The following is a 12,836-nucleotide window of genomic DNA, read 5'->3' as shown; positions in this document are numbered from 1 at the left end:
TGTGTGTGCATTAGGAGGCTTTTTAGTGGGAGGAGGGAAGGAGAGCACGTCCATGGGTGTTGTGGTGGTGAAATTACAGGAGAGAGGTTTTGGGGATTTGTTGCTCTTCAGTGATTACCTGCTGTCATGTTTACTCTCAGGCAGGAGCTGTGGGATGTGGGTTTAGACAGCTGAGCACTAGATAATATCATAGAGAATGATAATTGCTCTGGGTTGGGAGGTTCAGGGTAGGGTACAGTTCCACGTGCAGCTTGAGCTGGTCCAATAGCTCATTGTTGCCAAAAGGGAAATAAATGCCTTTCTTCCCATTCCTGCCATTTACCTTGTACCATGATGGTGCTTTTTGGACATTTATGAACTAATTTGACCTATTTAAAAGATGGCAAAACTTCCTTTTTTTTTTTTTTGGTAGTGTTCTGGCAATTTAGGGGACTAAGCTGACAAGAAAAGGGAGCAACAGCAAGGCTGCCCTGCTTTGGTGGCTGAGTTCAGCCCGTCTTGTGGGCTGTAATCAGAGATATTATCACCTTGGAGAAGGCTGATGAGCCTCCAGAGATGGAGGGAAGGATAATTTTAGTGCTCCTTGAGACAGGGAATTGCTTGAAATGAAACAAGTGAAATGAGCCCGATGAGTCCCAAGCTCTCCCTTTGTCAGAGCAAAACAGCAGGTTGGTTGGTAAGATCAAAGCAGGTGGTTGTCCAATAGCATATGTGGATTAATTGTGACTTTTTTTTTTTAATTTCTGCTCCTGTTTTTTCATATGTGCTTAGAACTGTTTTGTGTGTAGCTATGTGAGTTATTGCTCCCCTTTGCATCCCACCTTATTCTAGCTTAAATGAAAATTAGTGCCCCAGTACCTGGGTGAGAAACAAGGAGGGAATCTTTCCCTCTGGACCAGCACAACTCCTCATGGGAAGTAACTGAGAAGCTCTGTGGTTTATGGTAGCAGGAAGGGGAGCATGTCTCAGTTTCAGCTGATGAGTCAGCTGCAGAGCTGCTATGGCAGATCTGAAGCAGAAGTTCTTCCAAGAAGCAGGAAATGGTATTTCAGTGAGCAGCCCTAGCACTTGGCAGCTGCAGGGAATGTGTCGTGATAGATGATAATGAGGCATTAAGGGACAAGTTTGACTGGAACTCTGATATATTTAATGTGATACCAGGTGGATATTATCTTCTGTTTTGACCAAAAAATTCTCCTTTTCTGAAACTGTTGGATTTGCTTGCAGCCTGATAAGTGAACATGACAGAGGTAGAAGTCTGTCAGTGAATCAGATGTTTTTTCCCTTATTATTGATGGCTTATTTTCTGTTGAGCATGGTGCTAAATACTTACCAGTAGAGCCAAAACAAAATGGGATTCTGTTTTGGAATGGAAACTTGAGGAAGACGTGTACTGCAAAGTACTGGTCAGTGATCCAAAACTTGCTCAGAAGCAGGTGGCAGCTGAAGTTTGGAGGAATTTCACAGGTCTCTATCAAATCCGGAAAATTGCTGAAGTAATTCCTACTCAGGCTGCTGTCAGGTTACCTTTCTGTTTTCTTCATTCAGTGTTTTACCTTTAGCAGTCAAAAATAGAGGTCTTTCTTTGTAAGAGATGATTTCACCAATTAAACTTTATCTACTAGAGCACTATGTCTCATTCTGTATTGCTAGGGAAGGGGCTTGCCCTGTGTTGAGGGAGGGGAAAGCCAGCATGATAAGATTATCATGAATACCTTCTATGATAAAACACAGTAAAACAATGAGCTGTTTGTTAATGGCTTAACTGGTTTGTTAATAGCTTACTGTGCACTGCTTAATTTCTCGTTGGAGTGTGACTTTCTAGCTGCAATGTCCACTTGCTGTTGAGGTCTGTAAATCTGAGTAATTATCTAATCAAAATAATAACCTTTTAATTTTGTTTCTGCTAACTCCCTTGCTGTACCTGAGGGCATGAACTCCTTAAAAGCATTGCCTGCACAGCCATGGAGTGTTTTGCTTGGTATTCTGGTACCCTTATCTGTGTGAGAAAAATACCAGTTTTTTTAACCTTGAATAGCTCCAAAATACTTTGTTTACAATAGGTATGAGCAACAAGGGAATGAAACTAATTGAGGCATAAGGGTGGTGTTTATTTAAGGGCTATCTGCACTGCTGATCAGTTGTTTCTGTGTAATGGCAATGCTCTGTGTAGGTGGAGGTGCTCCAAAGGACTCCTTTTAAAGGGGTTTTGGGAGGCAGCAACATACAGGGATGTGGGAACAGGGAAATACTGTTGTTTGAAAATGTAGTCCTTGCAGTTAGAGAGACTAAATTGGTAAAAGGCAGTGTGAGTTCATGGTAGGCTGCCTATGCAAGCGTGCTGAGAAATGCACAGCAGTGGCCTGCTCCTCAGTGTGTTTTGGGATTTGGCTTCAGCCTGATTTATGCCAGGGCTCATTTATCCTTGCTGAAACGCTCTGATTTAGTTCAGCAGTGTTGATAGAAGGAGGAAACCTTTCAGCACTCCTGCAATGATCTGTTGCACCAGGTGAGTTGAAAAATGTGAGGATAGTGTTGTTTGAAAAAGTTACTGTGTGAGGTAAGGCAGTACTCAGCTGGGTGTGGGGCTCCTGTCCCTGCCCTGCAGGCTGTGCCCCAGAGCACTCTGTGCTAGAACAGCTCTGCCTTTGCATTTCAGAGCTCTCCAGCACGGGGCTTTCCTCAGTTTGTCATGGCAGGAATGCAGCATTGCACAAACTGTTGTCCTGTACGAGAGGGAGGATGCTGGAATGTCAACCCTTGAACAGGACAGCTGCTTTTGTGGGCACTAAAAGGGGGATTGGGCTGCAAGGAGGGGATGCTGGGGATGGGTGAGACCCCATCTGCAGAGCTGCCTCCAGCTCTGGGGTCCCCAGCACAGCTCTTTGAGTGAGTCCAGAGGAGGCCTCCAAGGTGATGGGAAGGCTGGAGCACCTCTGCTGTGAGGAAAGGTTGGGAGAATTGGGGTTGTTCTGGAGAAGAAAAGGCTCTGGGGAGAGCTTAGAGCCCCTTCCAGTTCGACCAATAGAGCCTGGAGAGGGAATTTGGACAAGGCCCTTGAGGAACTGGACAAGGGGAGGGGTTAGATGGGACATTGGGAGGAAATCCTTCCCTGTGAGGGTGGGCAGGCCCTGGCACAGGGTGCCCAGAGCAGCTGTGGCTGCCCCTGGATCCCTGGCAGTGCCCAAGGCCAGGCTGGACTTTGGGGCTTGGAGCAGCCTGGGATGGTGGAAGGTGTCCCTGCCCATACCAGGGGGATGGAACAAGAGGGTCTTTAAGGTCCCTTCCAACCCAAAGCATTCTGTGATTCTATGAAAACTGAGGAAGAGAGAATTTACAGTTGTTATCTTTGTGACTGTGGTTTCCTACAAGCTGTGTGTTAAGCATGAGGAGATGGAGTGTTTCTTAATGTTCAGTGGAACCAGAGAAAGTTGCTGAACTGCTTGAAAATGGCTACTCTGACTTCTGATCTTGGCTTTCACTCAGTGCTGCTGTGAACCTGTTACTGTGTGTCACTTTTCTGAGCATGGCCTACTGAAATTTAAACTTTGCTAGTGGAACAGCTAATAAACTGGGATTTTATGCTTAACAGATCAATAAATGTTACTGTAAACTTTTATTAGAATTGCCCTTCAGTTTGCCTGTGGTGACTGTATGGCACGTGGGGGATGTGTAGTACACTTTCCCTCCTCCTGTTACCTGCTGAAAACTGTCCTGGGAAAGCTCCTGCAGCTTGGGCAGCTTCCAGTGGATACCTTTTTCCTTTTCCTTTTTCCCTGTTGGCTGTACCTCAGAATTGTCACAGCTGGTTCTAGTGGTGTTGCCATGCCATGGCTCCAAGTGACATTGCTGCAATGGTATAAGGTTTCCAAGGCTATTGTAATGCAATTTGTACCCAAGTTTTCAGAGTTCTGTCCCAGGTGCAAGGGTGATTTTGGGAAGTTGGATTGGAAAGGTGGACAGGGCTCTCCCAGTCCCAGCTCAGCTCTGGTAACTCCTACCTCTGGCCAATGCTTGTGAACCAAGGGAGATGATTAACTGCACAGCACAGTGAAAAGATAATTCAGCTAATCACTTGGCTCTTGTGGTTAACAAATCCTCCACCCTGCCCACTCAGTGATGGCTCTGTTAACTGCTCTAGCAGTTCAGGGTTTGAGTCCTGCTGACATTGAGTCTGAATGCAAGGAAGTTGTTACAAGTAGAGATAGCAGAAAATGTTTTTCACTCTTGTTATGTGTCCTAAAAACAAAGCCAGGATATAGGAGACACAAATAGCTCCAACATGTGAAAGAGATTTACAATGGTTAGGTGAGAGTTAGGCACTTGAAAGCTAGGAAGGAATGGTTTTGTGGTTGCTGCACAATTGTTCTGAAGTTTCCTTTGGATGCATTGAAATACAGTTTCCATAGGGCAATGACCTGTGTTTGTTTTGCTTTCCCTCAGAACTCACTAGCTGATACCAGGCAGGATGGATATTGTTTTGCAGCTTTTGCTGTCTTTTTTAACAGTCAGTCTTTGAGTTTGTACCCAGGGGATAATGTGTTAGTGAAACCCAGTTATGTTAATATTTCTGAAACCACAGTTCTTGTGCTTCTGGGGTTGCAGAGAAGAAATGTTCAGGAATTGTGCCCATTTGGACCATCAGCAATAATATTTTCCTTACTGCTTTATTTATTCTGTTCTCAATAACTAGCTGCAGCTCCTGGGCTATGTCTTTTCATTCCTGCTCAATGCTTGCTTCTCTCCTGGGCTATGTCTTTTCATTCCTGCTCAATGCTTGCTTCTTTTCTTACTAATTTTAATAAGTCAAACAGCTTTAGGCAGTGCAGAAGAGTTGTGGTGATTCCCCACCCCCTCAAATGGCATAAAATGAAGGCAGCAGTCTGAAAGATGGGTTTTGGCCTGAATTTGCACAGAATTGCAAGAACTGAGTCATAAGGCTCAGCTCCCTTGAAGCCCATATAGCATAAATCATGATAAGGCAGCCTGTGTTCCATAAACTGTTCTGTGCTACTGACAGGAAAGGAAAGGGGCTGGGGAGGCACAGGACGTCTTGTTTCAGGATAAGTTATCCTATTTTGTAAGCTCAGTGAAGTGCTTTTGTACTCCTGATTTAGATGATAATCCTTGGCTGAAAAAGGAGTGGATGATGGCCATTGTGCTGCTGCTGTGTACTAAAATATCCTTATCCTGTGCTCACGTCTCTGGCTGAGGTTTTGATTTGCAGTCTTGTATGGACATAAATACAGGATGCCTGCTTTTCTTAACATCTTGTTTTGGAGAAGCAATGCCTTGCCCATGCCTTTCATTGCTGCTGCATTGGGAGCTGTAGCTCCAAAGGATCTTTGGCTGTGCCTCATTCTGGTGCATCTGGATCTGCCACAGGAGATACTGGTACTGAAGTGTCCACACTGCCTGCTGGCAAACACAGTGAGCATGTTCTGATGAAGTTCATTCCTGCCCTCAGCATCACTCCTCTGCTCAGGAATTGTCTAGAAGGGATCCTCTTTTGCTGGGGAAATGAGCAAACCAGCATGTGAAGTTGCCTCTTAACCATGAGCCTGGGCATTGGTAATAAAAGCAAGGACACATAGAAATTCTTAACTAATGAGAAGAAAATGGTGTTTTGATAAAGTTGTGAAATACTGGCAGCTGGAATTCAGATCTTGTTTCACATTAGGAGTTGTGTGACAGAGATGAAAGATGAAGTGTAGCTGTAAGAATCTGCTGAGCTCCTACTACTGCTCTATAAATGTTTTTTTTGTACTATTAAATGACTGGCCAGTAGGACTTGGAAAATATGGCAGATTTTTGTGGTTCTTGCACTCTGCAGCAAAAACCAGTTTGGAAGAAACACACCACACAGTAGAAAGTGAACCTAGGAGGATCTGGTGAGTGTCTGTTTCCCATGCTCTTTGAGGATTGTGTATCACAGAATCAACTACAACCCACTTTAATCAAGCTAGGAAACCCTTTAAAAAGGGAGACAGTAAAAGGCCATTATTGCAATTTGATGCAATTATGGAACAACTGGGTGGAGTTGGGAACAGACTGAGTAGTCTGTAGTCTATGCAAATAAGCAGGAAAAAAATTCCAGTTCTCTCAGCAACCTGATTTTGAGCAATATTCCTTACCAAGAGTAAATCTGGTTGGAAATAAAGTGAAAATGCATAGTTGTAAAGTGCACAGTATGTTAAATTGAGTTAAGACCCAGCAAAGTGCTCCTGCTCTGCTGGAGGGTCATGCAAGTGCTTTTTCAGCTTGGATCAAATACAGTTTAGACTTTAATTATGAATGTTTTAGAATATAGATCAGCTTACTAATACATGTCAGTGTTAGACAGAAAATAGTTTCTCATTATAAGTTCATTTAAAAGTAAGATATGGCTGGTGAACTGACAGAATGAGGAAAGTGTAGGTTGCCTACTTGAAAGAAAAACAGAATAAATTCAATCTCCAAAAAGAATTCTAGTTTCCAGATTTAAAAAGAACCCAGACAGGCTTGTAATGTTGTCACTGATGATGTACTTGAGGGAAGGGAGGCCATCCTGGGGAACCCTGACAGGCTTGAGAAGTGGGAAAGTGGAAACTCAAGGGGCTCAGCAAGGGAAGTGCAGGGCAACAGCTTGGGAGGAGAGGGATTGATAACAGCCCTGGGAGAAGGACTTGGGGATGAGGGTTGCTGAAAAACTCACCATGAGCCATCAGGGAGTGCTCCCTGTGTATTTTCCGTGAAAATTACTGCAATCTCATTAATATGGCTGCATATTAGATGGTAAATTAAACAATTTGCTATAATAGCATTTAATATAACAGCATTCACAAATATTTAACTTCTGAAGTTGTGAGATTTTGAATACAAGCAGAGCTGGCTCAATGCCAGTCATTTTTGTGGAAACAGGTTCTGTGACACAGCTCAAACCATGATGGTACCACTTCAGAAAAAACCCAGGGCTGTCTGAGTTGTAGAACCAAGCAGATATGAATTGCTGAAATCACAGCTGCTGTTTCAACCTCCATTTTTTGACCCTTGCCATTGCCTGGTGTAACTGGCTGATGTAAGAGTCTGGAGGGAAATGCAGTGTGTGCTCAGGTAATTAAAGTCTGGGATATAATACATTCCCAATGGAAGAGGGAATTGAGGTTGTCCTAGCATCTGTAAATCTTGCATTTGCTAATTTAAGTGCATGACTTAGCTGCATTAACTGCTCAAAAAAAGTCTCAAATCCCAAGGTGGACAGTGAATTCTCTGCCTGATGTTGGCAGCTGGCTGTGTAATGTGAGATTCTGCAGGCTGTAGTGCTGCTGCCTTTAGGGACAGTTTATGGTAGCTGGCAGCAAAGAAAGGTGATGCTTCAGACTGATGTGCCTGCTCTGACACTTCAAGTTTCCTACTCAAATACAGCTTTAAAATACAAATTCTATTAAACTGGCTCTTGAATGCACTTTAGAAGGTTCTCTATAGATGACTTTCCTGTCAAAGTGATATTTTTTCATTAGGACATTTCAAGACAGGTCTGTACTGCTATAGTTAGTTTCCTGTTGAAATTTAAACACTTGTTTTACCCTCCTTCTATCATTTAACTCATTAGCTACTCTTTAGAAAAAAAACCTCTGAATGTTGTGTTTTAAATGAGGAAAAGAACATTCCCATTGTCCTGAGCAGCCCCTCTTTGCATTAAAAGCAGATTAATCTGTTACAGGAAACCCCAGAGTGTACTCTGGATAAAAAACGTAGGGATGGTAAATAAGCCTCAGAATTAAAAGTCCTGCATGACTGGAAATTATGACTTCATGGTGTCTATTAGAATATCTGAGCTGCCACAGAACATATCTGGAGCATGTTCCTCCTGTGAGTTAGTGGCTGTAATTTGTAATGGTCATGCTGTCAGCTCTCCAGATGTCAGCATCCTATTTGCTTGCTTTTCTGGGGACATTTTATGTCTCCAGTCTGTGCTATTGGAAGAATGTAGCCTATGTTATGTAGAAGGGATAACTCCCCAGGCTGAGCTGGCATAGAGTTGTTTTGCATTTCTTTGATTTATTGGATAAAGATGTTATATATGCTAACACAGAAATTGGTTGTATTTGTCAGTGTTGGCTGGAGAGATGGACCTCCACTGTTACATTAAAAAAAAAGTTCTGTTTCTTGAAGTAAAATTGGAATATTGCTGGTGTAAGTAAAAATCTAATGGTTTATTTATTAAGGTTTTCCTGAGGTGAATGATAACCTGCATTTTTCAGGAATCTTCCAGCAGTATTGGTAGCAATACATTCTGGGGCATGAGGTGCATTTTCTGTAGCTTTAGGGATGGTTTTATCATGCTTATATTTATATTTGGTATTTTGTGACTTGCTACCAGGTTGTATGAAATGAGAACAAATGCCCATGAAGTGTACTGCTCATGAGGCCCAGTTCTGATGAACAGAAGTGGTTCTGTCCTGCATAGCAATGAGCATAATTCCTGAAATGTCTGGTTTTGTTGCTTTGCCCACACCAAATGACTTCTTCTGATCTTTATTAATTGAGTGCTTATTCTTGTTTGACATGTGAATACATTACAGGCTAAGATTGAGGTCTGTATTAAGGTCAAATAAGTGCCTTGTAAATGTTATGTCAGTTATGAGAGGAGTTTCTTACTGGTTCTGAGAGCAAGATAACTTCTTGAGAGACAGAAGTAATGCAGTTAGTTCTGTTATGTCAAAGTAGTGATGCTGGAAAATGCATTATTGGGAGTTCTGTCTCCATTTAAAATGTTTTATATCAGGTTACTGAGGAATAGACTCCTTGGAAGATACTGCTTCTGGAGCTCTTTTCCCCATTTGGTCTCGACTTTGGCCTATTACATCCCATTATAAATTATCTGAGTATCTTTGTTGTATCCTGCTATTTGAAATACCCAGGAATATACTCATAATTACTTGCTGAGTTGCAAAGTTTAATGGCCTAATGTTGACTTACTTTAAAAAGTAAGTCGAGGGTCTTGTCTCTCTTAAAAAAAACCAAAGTGCCTCCTGACATTCCACTTTCTCAGAATCTTTTGCTAATAAATTAAGTAAATGATGTATTATGTATGCCTGTTTTTTCAGTTGCATTCAATGTTTCTCCTTGTTACACTTTTGGTGTCCATTGCTCCTCTTGGTCCTGACCTGTTTATATGCCCTTGCTCCCATGTAAAAGATATGATGGTTTCTGCCTCTCAGATCTCCTCAAACTCATCTGGGAAAAGAGCATCAGTGCTCCTTTAGTGCAGTGGAGTGCCCTGCCTTGGATGTAAGGTGCTGTGATCATAAGCTACCACAGTAAACAGAAATTGGGTTTGTACTATTTGTGTACAGCATGAAGCGATGGCAGCAGTCAGTGCTTGGAGTGCTGGCCCAGAAAGTGCTGCCTGCAGAGCTGTCTGAGCTGTTATCAGAGAGAGCAGGGATCAGGTCTGTGCCTGATCAAGGCTGTGCCTCAGCATCTGCCTGCTGCTCATCTTCCCCTCTCTTCCACCCTTAACTTCTTTTCTTCATTAAATAAGATCAAGCTACATTGCAGTCTGCTGGAGAAAGCACTGTCCTCTGCTGGCACCCCTGAGGCTCAGTGAGGAAATGTTGTATAAATACACTGATCACAGGGGCAAGAAAGGTTTTTTATCTTATCAATGTACCAGCATACCAGCTTATGCTAAAATAGAGGGAAACTGGACTTAGACATACAATGATGTGTCATCCTCAGTGGCCATGCCAGCTTGTCAAACCATGGCATGTGAAGAGAGGTCAGTGCCCTGTGATGTGACACTGTGACTTAAAGGCACACACCCAGCAACTTCTCTGTACTTAAGATAGCAACAGTAGTGGCAGAGGGTGTGGTGTTGGGTGTACCCCAGAGTTTTGCAATACACTGTGCACATATTTGTCTACTTTGAGCTTTCAGGATTCAGCCCTTTGCCTTAGTCTCTTTCAGATGGGCCCAATACCATGAGTTGGTTCAAGGATGGGTCAAGTTCCATCCCTTAGCACACAGTCAGCATGGGTGTATCATGCTCTTGATCACAGCCCACTGACAGGGTGGCAGAACTGTGCCTGGTGCAAGGCCAGGAGAGCCTTGCTTCAGCTGTGGAGAAGTCCCTCTGTTAGAAGCACACTGGTGATTTGAGTTCACCTAGTTTGAGATTTTTGCAGTGAAGCCTAAATTTAGGACAAACTCACATAACTAATTTTAACAGTGCTGCTGCATGAGGTGCTGTGTTGAGTTACTGGCACTGGTGAGCAGAGCTAAGGCTTGCCTCCATGCTCTAAAATAGCCTGTGGACTTCAGATCCATTTTTTTTTTCTCTCTAGCTGCATTAACATAACACTCCAGGTTTGTATTTTACATTACCTCCCTTTGTAGCTGCTGTTGGCAGGTATCCCCCCCCAGAGTGGTTAAACGTGGCCTGACAGTGAGCTGAGCCAAGTCTGCAGAGCTGTCAGCACCTGACATTTGTTTTGCCTTGCTGCCAGCTTTGCAGTGGGCTCTGGCTGAACTGCAGTGCCAGCAGAGCCCTGAGCATGGCAGGTCACTGTGCAGCACCCTGGGTGTTGCTGGGTAGGCCTGAGGGGATGACACCACTGTGATGGCAGCACAGCTGGGACATCTCTGTGGGGAGTGGGGTGAGATGGCTCCTAAATGCTGGGACAGTCATTGTAATAACCTGGTGTGCATATAGATCTTTCAATCTACAAGGCTTGTGGAAGAGGCAGTGATAGAGGCAATCCCCTATGTCTGCACCTACATCACTGGGTGGGATGGGGGAGTCTGGGCAAGGGAATGGTTTTGAAACCCTCTTAGCATGCTGCAAACTGGTAACAGTCATGCAATTCCATAACAGATAATATCCAAAGCTTCATTTTAACTGCACAGTTGTTCCTTCAGGAATATAAACCAGCTGCTGTTTCCAAACTGTTACTGTTTTTCCTACAGAAGTTGAAAAAAATGCTGAAAGCATTAAAAGCAAATGAAAAGAAATATATTTGAATTGTGCATAGTCTGTGTGATGTAGCTACAGCATAAATTATCTTGAAGAAGATGAGAAAATGCTATCTAGTCTGAGCTCCTATACTTGACTTGATAGAAATTAAAAAGATTTGGATATATAATACAGTTCAGTAATCTTACACAGTCTTGAATGCAAATGTGAGAACACCTCTTTCAAAAGTTAAGCTTTAAAGTTAACAATCACAGTTTAGATTTTTATTCAAGTTGAGCCATAAATTGTGCTTAGGGTTGATGCATCAATTGCACTTTAAAATTTGAAGGAAAGGATGCCACTTATTTATGTTGGACTGGGATAATTATCATCTTCATCTTGTATGTTTTTTAAATGTAAGGTAAATATCTTAGACTTATGAAAACAAATACTGTAAGAAAATATAATTATGGGGCAATTGGAAGTTGCCATGGTTTGGCCCCAGCCAGCTGCCAAGTGCCATGCAGCTGCTTGCTCACTCCCCCAGCAGCAGAAATGAATGTTTAAAATGATCTCTGCAAGCCTCCCTATTTTATTTCAGGTTTATGACTCCGACTGTTGCGACAGAATTCTGCTGGAGCTGCGGGAATATCTGCCAAAATACTTCGGTGTCTGGTCACCACCTACTGCACCAAATGGTACTGTTCTAATTTTATCTCTTCATCCAAACCTCTTGGAAAACATTTCTGGAGACTAATTTTTGGCAGTTGTGAGCTCTGTGGGGTTTTTTTGAGCTTGTTTCAGAACCCACTGCCATTCCCTCTAACAACTGGTTCCAGTCTGCAGTCTGGTGGCTGGATTAGATCTTTGGAGTCTTCCTCCCAGGGAAGATGGAGTGTGGCTGTTTGAACAGCAGAGGTTTCCTGACTAGCTGGGCCTGATGGACATGGCCCAGAGCTCCTGCTCTGGGTGAGGTCATGCTGGAGGAGTGGGCTGGTTCCATGGTCATGTGCAGCCAGGTGATCTGAGGAAGAAGCACTTTGTGGTGTGGAAGAAAGGAAAGATGGATACTCTGGCGCTGGGGAAGCATTCAGACTGGAATCTGCTGCTGTTTCTCCAGAGCTTGGATCCCATCACTGTGCCTTACCACCCAAAGCACTTAATTCAGCAGGTTCATGGTGGGGAGTTCTGCTTGTCATCCCCTGTTACTGGTTTGAATGAAACAAAGATCTAGTGTCCTAAAATTTGTGTTTGTATAACATTGGGAGTCAGGAAGAAAAGGGTGGTTTTGGTAGAACAATTGGAAGATTGTGTCTTCAGGAGAAAATAGATATTGCTGTATTAGAAACTAGATTTTTTTTTTCTAGGTGCTTTTTTAATTCATATTGGGGAAATGGAGCTTCTGGAGCACACAAACAAAGGGATGCCATGGAATTTGTTTGAATATGTGGGCATCAAACTAGATGCCATGCTCCTTTAAAATAACTCTGTCTTCTTCTGCTTATGCTATCACTTGATAGACTTGTTTTTCAAAGAAGTAGTAGGACAGTATCCAAAGACATGGTGTAATATCTACAGGAAAAACTGAAAGCAAGATTGTGATAGTACCAGCAGTTTCTCAGCTCTGATTTGCCTTCATGCTTTCCTGTTTGGCACTAACTCAAATAGCTCTACAAGAGCTTTTTCCTTCCCTCACAGTTTAATGTGCCACGGAGTTCACTTAATATTCCATCTCAATTGCAAATAATTTTTTTCTGTTTGCAGTGTGATCTTAAGATGTGAAAATATGTGGTCTAACCAAGAGACAGTAATTGAGCACATTGCTCATTTGCTTTGGGGGTTCAAAAGCACTGTGCACCATGGGGCTGGGTTTTGGGAGGTCTCCCCCAGTCAGTCAGAC

General features: G+C 43.0%; 1 protein-coding gene across 2 annotated transcripts in view; it reads left to right on the top strand.

Moving 5' to 3' along the window:
• IPMK (inositol polyphosphate multikinase) overlaps window positions 1-12,836 on the top strand; it is a 41,248-nt gene that overhangs the window by 13,145 nt on the left and 15,267 nt on the right. For both annotated transcript variants that reach the window (XM_074544563.1, XM_074544561.1), the window contains exon 3: window positions 11,538-11,634. In XM_074544563.1, coding sequence (XP_074400664.1) covers window positions 11,538-11,634 — 97 coding nt within the window. The remainder of the gene's footprint in view (window positions 1-11,537; window positions 11,635-12,836) is intronic.

This window comes from Zonotrichia albicollis, chromosome 7 (genome assembly GCF_047830755.1).
Source record: "Zonotrichia albicollis isolate bZonAlb1 chromosome 7, bZonAlb1.hap1, whole genome shotgun sequence".
NCBI lineage: Eukaryota > Metazoa > Chordata > Aves > Passeriformes > Passerellidae > Zonotrichia > Zonotrichia albicollis.
The sequence above is the reverse complement of the archived record's forward strand: the minus strand, read 5'-3'. Positions and strand labels throughout refer to the sequence as shown.